Source organism: Mandrillus leucophaeus, unplaced genomic scaffold (assembly GCF_000951045.1).
Source record: "Mandrillus leucophaeus isolate KB7577 unplaced genomic scaffold, Mleu.le_1.0 Scaffold400, whole genome shotgun sequence".
NCBI lineage: Eukaryota > Metazoa > Chordata > Mammalia > Primates > Cercopithecidae > Mandrillus > Mandrillus leucophaeus.
The window spans coordinates 492,636-510,840 of NW_012104255.1; the positions used below are offsets into that span (position 1 = coordinate 492,636).

The window sequence follows — 18,205 nt, forward strand, 5'->3', positions numbered from 1 at the left end:
AAATCTGTACAAGATCTGTATAAGAAAAACTGCAAAATCCATGGCCAGGCATGGTGGTTCATGCCTGTAATTCCAGCATTTTGGGAGGCAAATGTGGGTGGATCACTTGAGTTCAGGAGTTCAAGACCAGCCTGGCCAACATGGTGAAACCCTGTCTCTACTAAAAATACAAAAATTAGCCAGGCATGGTGACACACACCTCTAGTCTCAGCTACTTGGATCGCTAAGGTACAAGAATACTTGAAGCCAGGAGGCAGAGGTTTCAGTGAGCCTGGATCACGCCACTGCACGCCAGCCTGGATGACAGAGTAAGAACCCAAAAAAAAAAAAAAAAAAGAAAGAAAAGAAAAAGAAAAGGAAGGAAAGAAAGAAAGAAAGAAAGAGAAAGAAAAACGTCTAAACCCTGATGAAAGAAATAAAAGAAAAACTGAATAAATGAAGAAATATTCCATGCTCTTTGGTAGGAAGACTCAATATTGTGAAGATGTCAGTTCTTCTCAACTAGTTCCATAGATACAAAGCAGTCCTAATCAAAATCTCAGCATTTTATTTTATGGTTATTACTAACCTTATTCTAAAAATTATATGGTGAGGTGAAAGATCCAAAATAGCTAGCATAGTATTAAAGGAGAACAAAGCTGGAGTACTCACGCCACTAGACTTCAAGACTTACTATAAAGCTATAGTAATCAAGACTGTGTGGTAATGATGAAAAAATAGACAAATAGATTCATGGAATATAATGGAAAGCCCAGAAATAGACCCACATATAGTCAACTGATCTTTAACAATGAAGCAAAGGCAATAGAGTGGAGCAAAAAGGGCCTTTTAAACAAATAGTGCTGGAACAACTGGACACCCATATACGCAAAAAAAAACTCACGAATATAGATGTAAACCTTACATCTTTCACCAAAAAAAATCTCAAAATAAATCATAAACCTGAAAGTAAAATGCAAATGCAAAACTCCTAGAAGATAACATAGGAGAAAATCTAGGTGACATTGGGTATGGGGATGACCTTTCCAGTACAAAATCAGAGGTATAATACATAAAAGAAATAACTGATGAGCTTGACTTCATAAAAATTAAAAACTTCTGCTCTGTGGAAGACATTGTCAAGAGAATGAAATGACAAGTCACAAACTGGGAGAAAATACTTGTAAAAGAGACTGTTATCCAAAATACGCAAAGAACACTTAAAGCTCAACTATAAGTAAATGAGTAACCCTACTTTAACAATGGGCAAAAGACCTGAACATATATCTCACCAACAAAGATATACACATGGCAAATAAGCTTATGCAAAGATGCACAATATCATAGGTCATTAGGGAATTACAAATTAAAACAACAATGAGATACCATTATACCCCTATTAGAATGACCAAAATACAAAACACTAACACTATCAAATGCTGGCAAGGATGTGGAACAACAGGGACTCTGATTCGTTGCTTGTGGGACTGCAAAATGGTACGGCCACATTGGAAGACAGCTTGGCAGTTTCTTCCAAAATTCAACAAACTTTTACCATATGATTCAGGAACTGTGCTCCTTGGATTTAGCCGAATGGGTTGAAAATTCATGTCCACACAAAAACCTGCACACAAATATTTATAGCAGCTGTATTTATAATTGTCGATACTTGGAAGCAGTCAAGATGCCCCTCAGTAGATGAAAGGATAAATAAGCTGTGGTAAATCCAGACAATAGAATATTATTTAGCACTAAAAAGAGGTAATCTTTGAAGTCATGAAAAGATATGGAGGAACCTTCAATAGATATTGCTAAGTGAAGGAAACCAATCTGAAAAGACTACCTACTATATGATTCCAACCATATGACATTCTGTAAAAAACACAACTATAGAAACTAAAAGATCAGTGGTTGCCAAGAGTCCAGGGAAGAGAGACGAATAGGTGAAGCACAGGGAATTTTTACAACAGTAAAATTATTCTGTATGATACTTAATGTTGGCTATATGACATTATATGTTTGCTCAAACCCATAGAATGTACAATACAAATAGTGAACTCTAATGTAAACAATGGACTTTAGTTAATTAAAATAAATAAGCCAAAAATTGGGAGCTCATCAAAAACCTCTGCACATGAATTATTTTTGAAAAGAGGTAAAGGAAGCATCAGCAATCTGCCTTTTATCAATGGTTTGTCATGAGGAGTAGTTTAGGAAAAAAGTTTGTATAAACAGATTGGATTCCCTATAAGGGCTTGAAACTAAAATCATTCCACTGATATAAAATGTTCTCTATCTCCACACATTTAAACTCTTTATTTAATGCTTTTCCAGTACAAGACTTAAAGATGGAATTTAATGGCTTGGAGGTAATAGTAAATGTCATGAGAGTAGAAAAACTTGCATATGCAGGGAGGCGCTATGAAAAAAAAAATCAAACACTGGCATTCCCCATATTAACAAACTGAGAAAAATCACATGGTTATACTAATAAATACTGTAAAAGCATTTGATAAAATCAAACATTCATTTCTGTTTTTTAAAAACTCACAGAAAAATAAGAATAGAAAGGAATTTTCTCAAACTGATAAAGTACGTCTTCGAAAAATCTGCAGCCAACATCAGGACCAATACAGGGAAGTTTACTTTCACTACTTCTTTCCAACATTGTATTGAAGGTGGTAGCAAGTGCAATCGGGCAAGAAAAAGAAATAAAAGGCATCCAGATTAAAAAGAATTTAAAATGTATTTATGAGCAAATGATGCAATCATCTACACAGAAAATTCGATGCACTTTATAAAAGAACAACTAAAACTCAGATGTGAGTTTAGTGAAGCTGCAAAATACCAGGTTAATACTGAAAAAATGTTTTTCAGAGGGGCCAAGACACCAACTGGAAGCAGCTGCAGTCTGCAGCACTCACGAAGAGGAATGAAAAAAGTGAGTGATTCTGTTTAATTTTAAAGTAGATTTTTCTAATTCTGTGAAGAATGTCAATGGTAGTTTGATGGAAATAGCATTGAATATATAAATTACTTTGGGCAGTATGGCCATTTTCATGATACTGATTCTTCCTATCCATGAGAATGGAATGCTTTTCCATTTGTTTGTGTCCTCTTTTATTTCCTTGAACAGTGGTTTGTAGTTTTCCTTGAAGAGATCCTTCGTGTCCCTAGTTAGCTGTATTCCTAAGTATTTTATTCTCTTCATAGCAATTGTGAATGGACGTTCACTCATGATTTGGCTCTCTGCTTGTCTATTATTGGTGCATAGAAATGCTTGTGATTTCTGCACATTTATTTTGTATCCGGAGACTTTGCTGAAGTTGCTTGTCAGTTTAAGGATTTGACTTCCTCTCTTCCTATTTGAATACAGTGTATTTATTTCTCTTGCCTGATTGCCCCGGCCAGAACTTCCAATACTATGTTGAGTAGGAGTGGTGAGAGAGGGCATCCTTGTGCCAGTTTTCAAAGGAAATGCTTCCAGCTATTGACTATTCAGTATTGGCTGTGGGTTTATCACAAATAGCTCTTATTGTTTTGAGATATGTTCCATCAACACCTAGTTTATTGAGTTTTTAACATGAAGGGATGTTGAATTTTACAAAAGGCCTTTTCTTCATCTATTGAGATAATCATGTGGTTTTTGTCATTGGTTCTGTTTATGTGGTGAATTATGTTTATTGATTTGCATATGCTGAACCAGCCTTGCATCCCAGGATGAAGCTGACTTGATCGTGGTGGATAAGCTTTTTTATGTGCTACTAGATTCAGTTTGCCAATATTTTGTTGAGGATTTTTGCATTGAGGTTAATCAGGGATATTGGCCTGAAGATTTCATTTTTGTTGTGTCTCTGCCAGGTTTTGGTATCAGGATGATACTGGCCTCTTAAAATGACTTAGGGAGAAGTCCCTCCTTATCAATTGTTTGGAAATATTTCAAAAGGAATGGTACCAGCTCCTCCTTGTACCTCTGGTACAATTCAGTGGTGAATCCATCTGGTCCTGGGCTTTTTTTGGTTGGTAGGCTATTTGTTACTGCCTCAATTCCAGAACTTGTTATTGGTCTATTCAGGGATTTGACTTCATGGTTTAGTCTTGGGAGGGTGTGGGTGTATGTGTCCAGGAATTTATCCACTTCTTCTAGATTTTCTAGTTTATTTGCATAGAGGTGTTTATAGTATTCTCTAATGGTAGTTTGTATTTCTGTGGGGTCAGTGGTGATATCCCTTTTATCATTTTTTGTTGCGTCTATTTGATTCTTCTCTCTTTTCTCCTTTGTTAGTCTAGCTAGTGGTCTCCCTATTTTATCAATTTTTTCGAAAAAACAGCTCCTGGATTCATTGATTTTTTTAAGGGTCTTTCGTGTTCTATTTCCTTCAGTTCCTCTCTGATCTTAGTTATTTCTTGTCTCCTGCTAGCTTTTGGATTTGTTTCCTCTTGCTTCTCTAGTTATTTTAATTGTGATATCAGGGTGTCGATTTGAGGTCTTTCTAACTTTCCAATGTGGGCATTTGGTGCTATGAATTTCTCTCTTAACACTGCTTTAGCTGCATCCCAGAGATTCTGATATGTTGTGTCTTTGTTCTCATTGGTTTCAAATAACTTCTTGATTTCTGTCTTAATTTCATTATTTACCCAGGAGTCATTCAGGAACAGGTTGTTCAATTTTCATGTAGTTGTGTGGTTTTGAGTGAGTATCCTAATCTTGAGTTCTAATTTAATTGCACTGTGGTTTGAGAGATTGTTTGTTATGATCTTCATTCTTTTGCATTTGCTGAGGAGTGTTTTACTTCCAATTATGTGGTTGATTTTAGAGTAAGTGCCATGTGGCGCTGAGAATAATATATATTCTGTTGTCTTGAGGTGGAGAGTTCTGTAGATATCTATTAGGTTCACTTGAGCCAGAGCTGAGTTCAAGTCCTGAATATCCTTGTTAACTTTTCTGTCTCACTGATCTGTCTAATATTGACAGTGGCATGTTAAAATCTCCCACTATTATTGTGTAGGAGTCTAGGTATCTTTGTAGGTCTCCAAGAACTTTATGAATCTGGGTGCTCCTGTATTGTGTGCATATATATTTAGGATAGTTAGCTTTTCTTGTTGCATTGATCCCTTTACCATTATGTAATACCTTTCTTTGTATTTTTTAAAATCTTTGTTGGTTTAAAGTCTGTTTTGTCAGAGACTAGGATTGCAACTCCTGATTTTTCTGCTTTCCATTTGCTTGGTAAATTTTTCTCCATCCCTTTATTTTGAGCCTATGTGTGTCTCTGCACGTTAGATGGGTCTCTTGAATACAGTCTGTATAGCCAAGACAATCTTAAGCAAAATTAACAAAGCTGGAAGCATCACGCTACCTGACTTTAAACTATACTACAAGGCTACAGTAACCAAAACAGCATGGTACTGGTACCAAAGCAGACATATAGACCAGTGGAACAGAACAGAGACCTAAGAAATAACACCACACATCTATAACCATCTGATCTTTGACAAACCTGACAAAAACAAGCAATGGGGAAAGAATTCCCTATTTAATAAATGGTGCTGGAGTAACTGGCTAGCCATATGCAGAAAACTGAAACTGGACCTCTTATTTACACCTTATACAAAAATTAACTCAAGATGGATTAAAAGCTTAAATGTAAAACCCAAAACCCTAGAAAACTTAGGCAAAGATTTTATGATGAAACCACCAAGAGCAATTGCAACAAAAGCTAAGATTTACAAATGGGATCTAATTAAACTAAAGAGCTTCTGCACAACAAAACAAAAGTATCATCAGAGCAAACAGGCAACCTACAGAATGGGAGAAAATTTTTGCAATCTACCCATCTGACAAATGTCTACTATCCAGAATTTACAAGGAACTTAAACAAATGTATAAGAAAAAAACAACCCCATTAAAAAGTGGGCAAAGGACATGAACAGACACTTTTCAAAAGACATACATGCAGCCCAACAAACATATGAAAAACAGCTCAATATCACTGATCATTAGAGAAATGCAAATCAAAACCACAATGAGATACCATTTCATGCCAGTCAGAATAGAGATTATTAAAAAGTCAAGAAACAACAGATGCTGGCAAGGCTGTGGATAAATAGGGATGCTTTTACACTTTTGGTGGGAATGTAAATTAGTTCAACCATTGTGGAAGACAATGTGATGATTCCTCAAAGATCTAGAACCAGAAATGCCATTTGACTCAGCAATCCCATTACTGGGTATATACCCAAAGGAATATAAATCATTCTATTATAAAGATACATGCACACATATGTTTATTGCAGCACTATTTACAATAGCAAAGACATGGAACCAACCCAAATGCCCATCAATGACAGATAAAGAAAGTGAAGTAGCTCAGGAATGGAAAACCAAATATTGTATGTTCTCACTCATAAGTGGGAGCTAAGCTATGAGGATGCAAAGACATAAGAATTATACAATGGACTTTGGGGACTCAGGGGAAAGGGTGAGAGGGGGTGAAGGATAAAAGACTACAATTTGGGTTCAGTGTATACTTGCTCAGTGATGGGTGCACCAAAATTTCACAAATCACCATTAAAGAACTTACTCATGTAACCAAATATCACCTGTTCCCCCAAAACCTATGGAAATTTAAAAAGATATATTTTTAAGATACCCTTAGGAATTTAGTTCCAAGGATGAAGTGTTGAGGATAAGGGGGAAATGAGTTGGCCTGTTCCAAGGAAACTCTCAAGGAAAAGTGGAGAAAATCTCTGACATTTGTTGATGACATAGGGCCCACAAAGCAAGGAGAACTACATATATTAAAACAAAATAACTATAGAGAACTGAAAGGGGAAGTGATGAGGATAAACAATAAATGATGTTCCAGCTCTTCTGACCCTTCTTTAAAGAAGCAACAAGGTTCTTAAACTGTGACTATTTCTGAGTACTAGAAATCATTATAAACATTATTTTATTGACAGTAACCCTGTTTTTAAAGTGTGTTCTTAATTTTTATCTGCTTGCTAGCAAGTATCTAGGTCTTCTAAGTATAAGAGTAAATATAACAGGTTCTGACATTGAGTTTGTGCCATGTACAAAAGCAATTGAAACTAATTAATTGGGTTAAAACAATAGTGTTCATAGGCTTCAAAGTATCTACATTAATCCTTTGCTTGGAAAGGCATCTCTTAAGCAAACAATTAATAATATTTAACTGAGAACACAACATTTTCATCCTTTTTTAATTTAACTTTTAAGTTCAAGGGTACATGTGCAGGTTTGTTATATAGGTAAACATGTGTCATGGAGGTTTGTTTTACAGATTATTTCATCACACAGATATGAAGCCTAGTACCCATTACTTATTTTTCCTTATCCTTCCCCTCCTTCCACCCTCCCTCTTCCAATAGGCCCCAGTGTGTGTTGTTCCCCTCGATGTGTCCATGTGTTCTCATCATTTAGCTCCCATTCATAATTGAGACCATGTGGTATTTGGTTTTCTGTTCCTGTGTTAGTCTGCTAAGGATAATGGCCTCCAGCTCTATCCATGTTCCCACAAAGGACAAAATATTGTTCTTTTTATGGCTACATAGTATTCCATGGTGTATATGTACCACATTTTCTTTATCCAGTCTATCATTGATAGCCATTTAGGTTGATTCCATATCCAGTAATGGGATTGCAGGTCGAATGGCATTTCTGTTTTTAGATCTTTGAGGAATGGCCACACTGTCTTCCACAATGGTTAAAGACAGTGTATAAGCATTCTTTTTTCTCTGCAACCTCACCAGCATGTTATTTTTTGACTTTTTAATAATAGCCATTCTGACTTGTATGAGACAGTATCTCATTGTGGTTTTGATTTGCATTTCTCTAATAATCGGTAATGTTAAGCTTTTTTTCATATGATTGTTGGCCACATGCATATCCTCTTTTTAAAAGTGTCTTTTCATGTCCTTTGCCCACTTTTTAATTGGGTTGTTTGAGTTTTTTACCTGGTACATTTGTTCAAGTTCCTTATGGATGCTGAATATTAGACCTTTCTCAGACGCGTAGCTTGAAAAATTTTTCTCCCATTCTGTAAGTTATCTGTTCACTATGTTAATAGTTTCTTTTGCTGTGCAGAAGCTCTTTAGTTTAATTAGATCCCATTTGTCCATTTTTGCTTTTGTTGCAATTGCTTTTGGTGTCTTTGTCATGAAATCTTTGCTTGTTCCTATTCCAGAATTGCATTGCCTAGGTTGCCTTCCAGGGTTTTTATAATTTTGGGTTTTACATTGAAGTTTTTAATCCATCTTGAGTTAATTTTTGTATATGGTGTAAGGAAGGGGTCTGGGGTCTGGTTTCAATCTTCTACATGTGGCTAGCCAGTTATCCCAGCATCATTTATTGAGTAGGGAGTCTTTTCCCCATTGCTTGTTTTTGTCAGCTTTGTCAAAGATCCAATAGTTGTAGTTGGGTGGCCTTATTTCTGGGTTCTTTATTCTGTTCCATTCGACTTTGTGCCTGTTTTTGTACTAGTACCATGCTGTTTTGGTTACCATAGCTCTGTAGTATAGTTTGAAGTCAGATAGCATGATGCCTCCAGCTTTGTTCTTTTTCTTAGGATTGCCTTGCCTATTCGGGCTCCTTTTTGGTTCCTCATAAATTTTAAAATACTTTTACTTCTGTAATGAATGTCGTAGGTAGTTTAATAGAAATAGTGTTGAGTCTATAAATTGCTTTGGGCAGTATGGCCACGGTAATGATGTTGATTCTTCCTATCCATGAGCATGGAATGTTTTTCCATTTGTTTGTATCATCTCTGATTTCTCTGAGCAGCGTTTTGCAGTTCTGCTTGTAGAGATCTTTCACTTCCTGGATTATCTGTATTCATAGGTATTTTACTTTGTGGGTGTGGTAATTGTGAATGGGATTGTGGTCCTGATTTGACTTTCAGCTTGAATGTTGTTGTTGTATAGGAGTGCTAGTGATTTTTGCACATTGATTTTGTATCCCGATAATTTGCTTAAGTTATTTATCAGCTTAAGGATCCTTTGGGCTGAGACTATGGGGTTTTCTAGATATAGAATCATATCATCTACAAACAGGGGTAGTTTGACTTCCTCTCTTCCTATTTGGATGCCCCTTATTTATTTCCCACTCCTAATATTATTTCAGAAACTGTTTTTTGAATCTTCTTTTTGAAATATGTGTGCTTGCCGGGCATGGTGGCTCACGCCTGTAATCCCAGCACTTTGGGAAGCTGAGGTGGGCGGATCACAAGGTCAGGAGATCGAGACCATCCTGGCTAACATGGTGAAACCCCGTCTCTACTAAAAATACAAAAAAAAAATTAGCCGGGCATGGTGGCGGGCACCTGTAGTCCCAGCTACTCGGGAGGCTGAGGCAGGAGAATGGCGTGAACCCGGGAGGCAGAGCTTGCAGTGAGCCGAGATCACGCCACTGCACTCCATCCTGGGTAACAGAGCGAGATTCGGTCTCAAAAAAAAAAAAGAAAGAAAAGAAATATGTGTGCTTAACCTAGAAGGGTTCTATGCATGGAAAGTTACAAAGTTATAAGCCCTACCAGTTATGCTATGATCCAGAAATACCTAAGTTATTGAAGTTGATTAATTGTGTGACAATTAAACTAAAGTGTTATCAGAAATAAAATTGTGGAATTTTGTATTTTAGTATTTTTTTTTTTTTTCAGAGAAAGATTTGGCCATACTGGGATGGGAGCTAGTAGTGTGTCAACAAGTTGTGTAATTTTCATATTTGGGGCATTGATTTTTCTTTTGAAGAAAGATATGACCTTGCTGGACTGAAACTCATAATACTTCAACAGCAGATAAAAGAGAAAGGTCCATAAGTGATAACATGCTCAGAGTTGGGGCTTTTAACAGTTCTTTTCCAAGGCTAGGGTTCTGAGTTTTTTCCTCCTCTCATCTGAGCCCATTTTAAATCTTTACTAGAAGTCACTGCTTCTGTGCTGAGAATAGGGCTACATAATTCCCATATCTTTGGTAAATATCCTTTATTAAGTGATTCTTAAAGATGTACATTTATACATAGACAACTGGAAATTTTCATACTAAAAACCTTTTCTTTAGACAAAACCAATAAAGTATGAAAAAAAAAAAAAAACCTTGTTAGGTGCATAAATCTTTGGGGGTTGGCTTTAATTCTTCAAAAGTAACTATAGGTTTTATCCCTATGGTAAACAAATAATAATGTCTACATCTATCCACAATGCAAAGCTGGGGATACAGTTCTAGAATATTTAGCAAAAATATGGATATTTGCACCAAACCTGGAATGGCTGAGGTTCTCTATAATTGTAATTTTATCATTTTTCCATTTGCTTTCATGTGGAAAAAAAATGCCAGCCTCAGTATATGCCAAATATGACTGAAGTTTATTTGAAATGTTGTCAAGAGTTACCTGGGCATATTAAGAATGTAAAATTGTAACTGTAATGTGGATAATTCAATTGTGCTTTTGTCTTTTGCGAATTGGTCTTCATGAAGCACACCCAGTATTGTGAAAATTATGGGACGTTATTGAAATTGAGCCACATGAGGTTAGTAAGTAGATTTTAAAATTATTATTTGGCACATTTTCTTCACAATTTTGTAATAGTACATCACTCCTTTATTATACTGATCTGGAAAAAAATATTTAGTATATTTATGCCCAAAATGAGTACTGGGCCCATGTGGCAGGGCCAAGCAACTAGAACATGATTCAGAAATCAGGCAATGAAAAGGCATAAGAATGACATAATGGACTTTGGCGACTCAGAGGGGAAGGTTGCAAGACTACATATAGGGTACAGTGTACACTGCTCGGGTAACAGGTGTACTAAAGTCTCAGAAATCACCACTAAAGAACTTATCCATGTAACCAAAAAATGCCTGTACCCAAAAAACAATTGAAATAAAAAAGAAAGAAAGAAAAGAAATCAGGCCATGAAAAACACACTGGAACATGATCAAGAGGCATTTCACTGCCTCAAAACAAGGTGGTGGGGGGTGTATTAGTCTGTTCTCAAATTTCTATAAAGAACTACCTGAGACTGGGTAATTTATAAAGAAAAGAGGTTTAATTGACTCATGATTCTGCAGGTGTACAGGAAGCATGGCTGGGAAGGTCTCTGGAAACTTACAATCATGGCAGAAGGTGAAGGTGGAAGTAGGCACATCTTACACGGCTGGAGAAGGAGGAAGAGGGCAAAGGGGAAGGTGTCATACATTTTTAAACAACCAGGTCTTGTGAGAACTCACTTACTATCATGAGAACAGCAAGGGGGAAATCTGCCCCCATGATTTAATTACCTCCCACCAGGCCCCTCCTACAACATTGGGATTTACAATTCCACATAAGATTTGGACAGGGACACAAATTCAAACCATATCAGGGAGGAATTCTAAAATACACAGCAGGATGCACTCCTATCCCTTACAGGTCAAGGAGATTATCTAATATTGGTGTGAGGAATGGCTTATTTTCTGATGACCACATGTGGGACTATTTCAGCCACCACTAGAAACCCCAGGAGGGTTTTTGTTTCATATTATTTCTATACATTTTTTTGTAAAAGTAAATGCAATAGAAATTTAATTCAGGATTGATCTCAATCTTCAAGTGGAGCCAGCTCCTCTGGGGTCAGGAAGGAAATGGGGTGTTTTATTTTTGTTTGGTTTGGGGGCTTTTTTATTTTACATCACCATGCAGGTTACATTCATCTTCCACTGGAATGACTAGAGTACCCCTGTAAGTGGCCTGACTACAGAAGAACACAAGATTGCCTCCTGAGGGCAAACAGGCTCTCTTGCTTCTCCTCATCGGCCATGCCTTAGCATGATTTCTCCCTATCCCTTACTAAATCAGGTCCTTTGCACACAAAGCCCTGGTTAAAACCCGAATCACTACCTCTCAACCCTCTTGGATAAGGGGAGCTTTCCCTGGGCTTGGACTGAGCCCCATGCCCCAGAGGTGCTATCCTGACTGGATTGTATGAAGAGAGTGGGTGCAGGAGACAAATGGCTGAAATGAAAATGGGAGCCATCGGTCCCCATCTGCATCTACAACTTCAGATGCCTACAGATGTGGTCCATGTGACATATGCAGGAAGGAGGGGCAGAAGAAGGGATGGACAGGGAGGGTGTTTCTGGGGACAGTAGTCTGTCTGAAGGTCTTCACTTCTTGGCCTTGCCCTGGGCAGCCACAGCTTTCATGGCTTTACACATAGTCTCTTCATCCCCTAAGAACTGCATGAACTTGATGGGGTTCAAGTTCTTGGCCAATTCATAGGCAATGGGAATACCAGTAAGCAGGTTCAGCTCCATGATAGCTACTTCAGAGACACCCTCCAGATGCTTGATAATGCCTATAAGACTGTTGTCATGGGCTTCAATCAATATCCAATTCCTCTTCTTTATCTGGGGAACTATATCTTTATTCCAAAAGGCCAGAGCTCTGGCAATAGTATCCTCCAGACTCTCACAAAAGGGTAGTTGATCTCCAGTAAGGTCTGTATACCCGCAATCCTTACTAATGCTGCTATAGAAGGGGTGGTAGGGCTCCATCAAAGGTCGTGAGACATCATAAGGGCATATCTACATCTTTACCTAGGCCTCACCATTCTTGCCGGCAGTTTCTGCTTTATGGAAGCTGGTCAGATCCCCATAGTGCCATTCATTGAGGCACCAAGTCCTCACTGCAGGCCACCACATTGGGTCAATAGCATGCACAGTGTCCAGAGATTCCAGATTGTTCTCTTCTGCACTGATGGGAAGCATATGTCAAACTCATAGCCAGCACCTGGCAGCACCTGCCCATCGTGATTCACCTCCTCATGGTCCGCTGGGTGCTCTTGCTCTGGAAACTGGAGTGGCCATGGCAGCAGGCTCACAATTCTTGACAATGTATTTTCTGGGATTTTTTTACTGTCTTAGATGGCTTTAAAATAGGACAATCTTGAAGCCATTCAAGCCAACAAGGAAGTCAAGGTCCTATGAAAAATTGAAGTTCAGTGTTCAAACTGCCTATAACAAATAAATGAGCAGCAGCATCAGCGAAGAAAAATATGAAAAAAGAAAAAACAAGTTGAAGTAGTAAGGCTCAAAGGAAAAAAAGCCAAGACTGTTTTGGCATGTGGGAAAGAAAAGCTGGAGGAAGGTTTTAGTTAAAACCTCACAAGCCAGTGTTTGCTTAGCTGTCCTTTCCATTAACTTCCATTAAGTGCATGGGGACTCTATTTCGATGCTGAGTGCCCTATACCCTCAGAATTCCCTGAGGCTCCATGGGCAGGAGGTTAAAATTTCTTTCCAGACAGCCAGTTCTGTGTTCGGATGGTGTGCTCATAAAGGATCATCTAAACTTGTATGCTTTGAAATCTGTTTTGTCAGGGAGCAAAAAAGAAATAGATATTTCTCAAGCTCAGAACAGTATTATAATTTAAACACATGGTTTGGTATGACAATATGCAGCATGATATATTTGAGTTAGTAGAAGAATATAAATAAAAGAGCATTAAAGATGGCAGCACAAATGAAAAAGAAAAAGAGAACAAATTATTTAAATTTCTCATAATAGTAGTAAGAAAGAAAGGACTTGAAGTTAAACTGGAAACATCAACATGAACTTGCACCCTTAAAAAGTTTTCACTTTGTTACTTAAATCATTCAGATTGCCTCTCCCTACCAACAGTAGTCATGTAGAAAAATCTAAACCTCCCCCCCAAACCCCCAGATCTACTTTTTTCTGCCAAACGGAATCAGGGTTCCTTGAGCAGAGGACAAAAAAAAGCAAAATGTTCCTACAAACATCTTATTGTCACAAAGCAAGGATGCTCTCACAAATATCTCTGGGACATTTCAAAAAGACAAAGACAAATTTTAAAGTTGTATGTTGGATAGGCGCGGTGGCTCATGCCTATAATCCCAGCGCTTTGGGAGGCCAAGGTGGGTGGATCACTTGAGGTCAGGAATTTGAGACCTGCCTGGCCAACATGGTAAAACCCCGACTCTACAAAAAATACAAAAATTAGCTGGACGTGGTTGTGGGTGCCTGTAATCCCAGCTACTCGGGAGGCTGAGGCAGGAAAATTGCTTGAATCCGGGAGACGCCGAGGTTGCAGTGAGCGGAGATCGCACCACTGCACTCCAGCCTGGGTGACAGAGCGAGACTCTGTCTAAAATAAAATAAAATAAAATAAAATAAAATAAAAGCTACATATTCTTTGAACCAACAATTGTACTTATAGGAATTTATGTCACAAATACACTCAAACATGTACAAAAGGTGAAGAAATTCACTGCAGCAATATTTGTAGTAGAAAATGTTGGAAACAACCTAAATGTCCATCAATAAGAAACTGGTTAAATAAATTGCAGTGTATTAATACAACAGAATACTATAAAACCACCAGAAGAAAAAAGGTAAGATCCTATGTGCATCGAAATGGAAGATCACCAAGATATACTGTTAAGTAAAAAAAGGAAGATGCATGTCAGTACACATAGAATACTGCCATTTCTGTGACAGTGAAAGGTATATATGCTTGAATATGCCTATACTATATCTGAAAGAATGCAAGAAACTGGTAACAGTAATTGCCTCTAAGGAAAGGAAGTGGGTAGATGGGGGACTGGAGAGTGAAGGAGACTTATTTTTCAGTGAATACACTTTTGTGCTATTTGACATTTTTGTTACTATGTGCATGTATTACTTTTAAAAAATAAGATTAAAAGGTTTCTTTCTATTATGTCAATGATTTTAGTCTAGAGATATCTTCCAATAATCAAGTAGTAAACAACTTTAACATTAAAATAAATGATTGTAGTCAACAGAAACAGGAACTCTGCAAAAAGAGCCTTGAGTCCATCACATCAGCTAAGACAACTAAACCTCTTTGAAAATGATTATTTGGCCGGGCACAGTGGCTCACGCCTGTAATCCCAGCACTTTGGGAGGCCGAGGCAGGCGGATCACGAGGTCAGGAGATCGAGACCATCCTGGCTAACAAGGTGAAACCCCATCTCTACTAAAAACACAAAAATTAGCCAGGCGTGGTGGCGGCGCCTGTAGTCCCAGCTACTGGGGAGGCTGAGGCAGGAGAATGGTGTGAACCCAGGAGGCGGAGCTTGCAGTGAGTTGAGATCCCACCACTGCACTCCAGCCTGGGCAACAGAGAGAGACTCTGTCTCGAAAAAAAAAAAAAAATGATTATTCATTGATGTGACCACAATCCAGATAGGTGCCAGAGCATAGTTTGTGCCAGTCACAATTTCATAGTTACATTACATTTATGTGTTTTTAATATGGCTAAATATCAATCCACAGGCAACTTTAACATAATTCCAAACTCTACTAAATAATAATAAAGGGAAAAAAAAAAGCCCATGGGGGTAAAGGGAGTGGGAAATAAAACAATAATAGATGAGATTTCAGCAAGTTCTGGAGAGATGAAAAGCAGATTGATAAGCAATAATTAACTTAGCAGAGGAAAGGAAGGAAAAATTTGAATGCCACCAAGAAACAAGTCATTCTGCTCCCCTAGAACTGAGGAAGAATTAAGAGTTGGTGGCACAAAGCACTTTGGAAAGTGGAAATGGAGTACGGGCCTGAAAACAAAGAAAATTGGTTGAAAATCTGTATACATAGCAATTGGACACTCAAATCCTGTCCCCCCAACATGTAAATTAATAAATACTATTTCCCCACTCCACAACATTCCTGAGATTTATTCTCAGAAGAAATAGAAGCTGAGAGGTTTTGGACATGGGGACATCAAGCACAGTATAGATTGGAGTGAAACATAGAGCTGCAAACAAAAGGATAAAATCAAAGCCAGCATCTGGAACAGTGGGATCACAGCCTCCTCCCATTTGCCTACTTCCAGAATTCCAAAGCCTGGTTTAAATGGCTGAAGTAAGAGTCTAGAAGATTTTTGTCTGGTGAGATTAAAGACCTCAGAGGAAAAAAAAAAAATCCTCCACATACAGATTTGAGTACTACCTTAGTGCAAAACTATCTTTTTGACATAGCATCCTCTGAATAAACCCAATAGTTGACAATTCTCCACAACTCACAAAGAAATTATGGTCAGCTTTTCAGTGCATCTCCTTGTAACAGTGACATGTTGAGGCTCTCCTAATATTACAGACAGACAAATACAGACAAACAGAAAAGTAGGCCAGGAGCGGTGGCTCATGCCTGTAAAACTTTGGGAGCCCAATCGGTCAAGAGTTCAAGACCAGCATGGCCAACACGGGGTGAAACCATGTCTCTACTAAAAGTACAAAAATTAGCCGGGCATAGTGGCGCACGCCTGTAATCCCAGCTACTCAGGAGGCTGAGGCAAGAGAATTGCTTGAACCCGGGAGGCAGAGGTTGCAGTGAGCCGAGATCATGCCACTGCACTCCAGTCTGGGCGACAGAGCAAGACTCTGTCTCAAAAATAAATAAATAAATAAATAAATAAATAAATAAATAAATAAATATAAAGCCAGAGGAAACAGTAAATTCAGGGAGCAGAAGAAAACTTTCTAAAATTTTAATAAATATTCTCATAGAGACAAGAAAAGACATTGAGCTTTTGAAACTAGATCTGAAAACACTTTATTAAAAAAAATAAATTGTACTGTGTATATTTAAGGTATACTAGATACACTTTAAAGGAGCTATGGGGAACTAAAAGTAGAATTACCAACATAAAATATTCAATAAAAGGAAACATTTCAGAAAGTATAACAGAAGTAGTAAGTGGAAAACAGTAATAAGATCATATATTTAGGAAGTGCATCAATTAACTAATAAACTTCCAGAAAAGGAGAACCAAAATAATGAAAGAAAGGAAAATACTAGAAAAGAATACAAAAAAATTTCCCAGAACTAAAGGACATGCATCTCCAGACTGAAATAACAAGATCCCAGAACAATAAATTTTAAAACACTGAAATCAGGTTATATCATGATGACATTTTTGAACAACAGAGTTAAAGAGAAGACCCTAAAAGATTCAGGTCACAAACAAAATATCATAAATTAGAATTCCATACAATTTTCCAAAACAACACTGGAAACAAAAAGATTATGCAGCAGTATCTTCACGATTCTAAGGGAAACATAATTTCCAACCCAGAATTCAAAGTGTCAATCCCATGAGAGTATAGAAACAATACATTTGTATTCTGGTAAGGTCTCAGATCATTTATTTTCCATGTGATCTATATTATTTTCTATTGCTACTGCAACAAATTATCACAAACGTGGTGTCTCAAAACAATACAAATTTATTCTCTTATAGTTCTAGAGGTCAGAAGCCTAAAATGGGGCAGCAAGACTGTGTTGCTTCCAGAGGCACTAGGGGAGAATCTGTTTACTTGCCTTTTCCAGTTTCTAGAGGCTGCCTGAGTTCTTTGGTTCATGTCCTCTTCCTTCATCCTCAAAGCCAATAGTATAACATCTTTTCTCGTTTCTGACCTCCTGCTTCCTTGTGACTATATTGGGCCCACATAGATGATTCAGAATAATCACCCCATCTCAAGATGCTTAGCTTGAACACATCTAAAGTCTCTTTTGCAGTGTAAGGAAACATACAGGTTCCTGGGATTAGGACATGGACAATTTGGGGGAGCCCTTATTCTGCCTACCATATACTCCTTCTTATGAAGCTACTGAATCATGTGCTTCATGAAAATGAAGGCATAAAGCAAAAAGGAGGAAGAAATTGGGTGCAGGAAAGAAGGGACTCAATAAGGAAGTGTAATGAAGACAGATCCCAAAATAACAGTGAACAACCAAACTGTAGCAGGAGGAGAGATGACTGTGGGAGTGGGCTCTCAAGAAAAATTAACTGATGTGTTTGAGCATTTAAAAATATTAATAGACATGTGGCATAAATTTTGGAGCATTTGGAGTAACATTTAAGAATAAGTAGAGAAAACTTACTAGGTAAAAGAAATTCTTCACAGAATTGGAAAAAACTACGTTAAAGTTCATATGGAATCAAAAAAGAGCCCGCATTGCCAAGACAATCCTAAGCCAAAAGAACAAAGCTGGAGGCATCATGCGACCTGACTTCAAACTATACTACAAGGCTACAGTAACCAAAACAGTATGGTACTGGTACCAAAACAGAGATATAGACCAACGGAATAGAACAGAGTCCTCAGAAATAATACCACACATCTACAGCCATCTGATCTTTGACAAACCTGACAAAAACAAGAAATGGGGAAAGGATTCCCTATT

At 37.7% G+C, this 18,205-nt stretch overlaps 1 protein-coding gene across 1 annotated transcript; it reads right to left on the reverse strand.

Moving 5' to 3' along the window:
• Positions 1-12,144: 12,144 nt before the first annotated feature.
• Positions 12,145-12,761, reverse strand: LOC105548120 (phosphoglycerate mutase 1-like). The gene is given in 1 exon segment (XM_011991989.1): positions 12,145-12,761. A coding segment is annotated over 1 exon segment (603 nt). The 5' UTR covers positions 12,748-12,761.
• Positions 12,762-18,205: the final 5,444 nt, after the last annotated feature.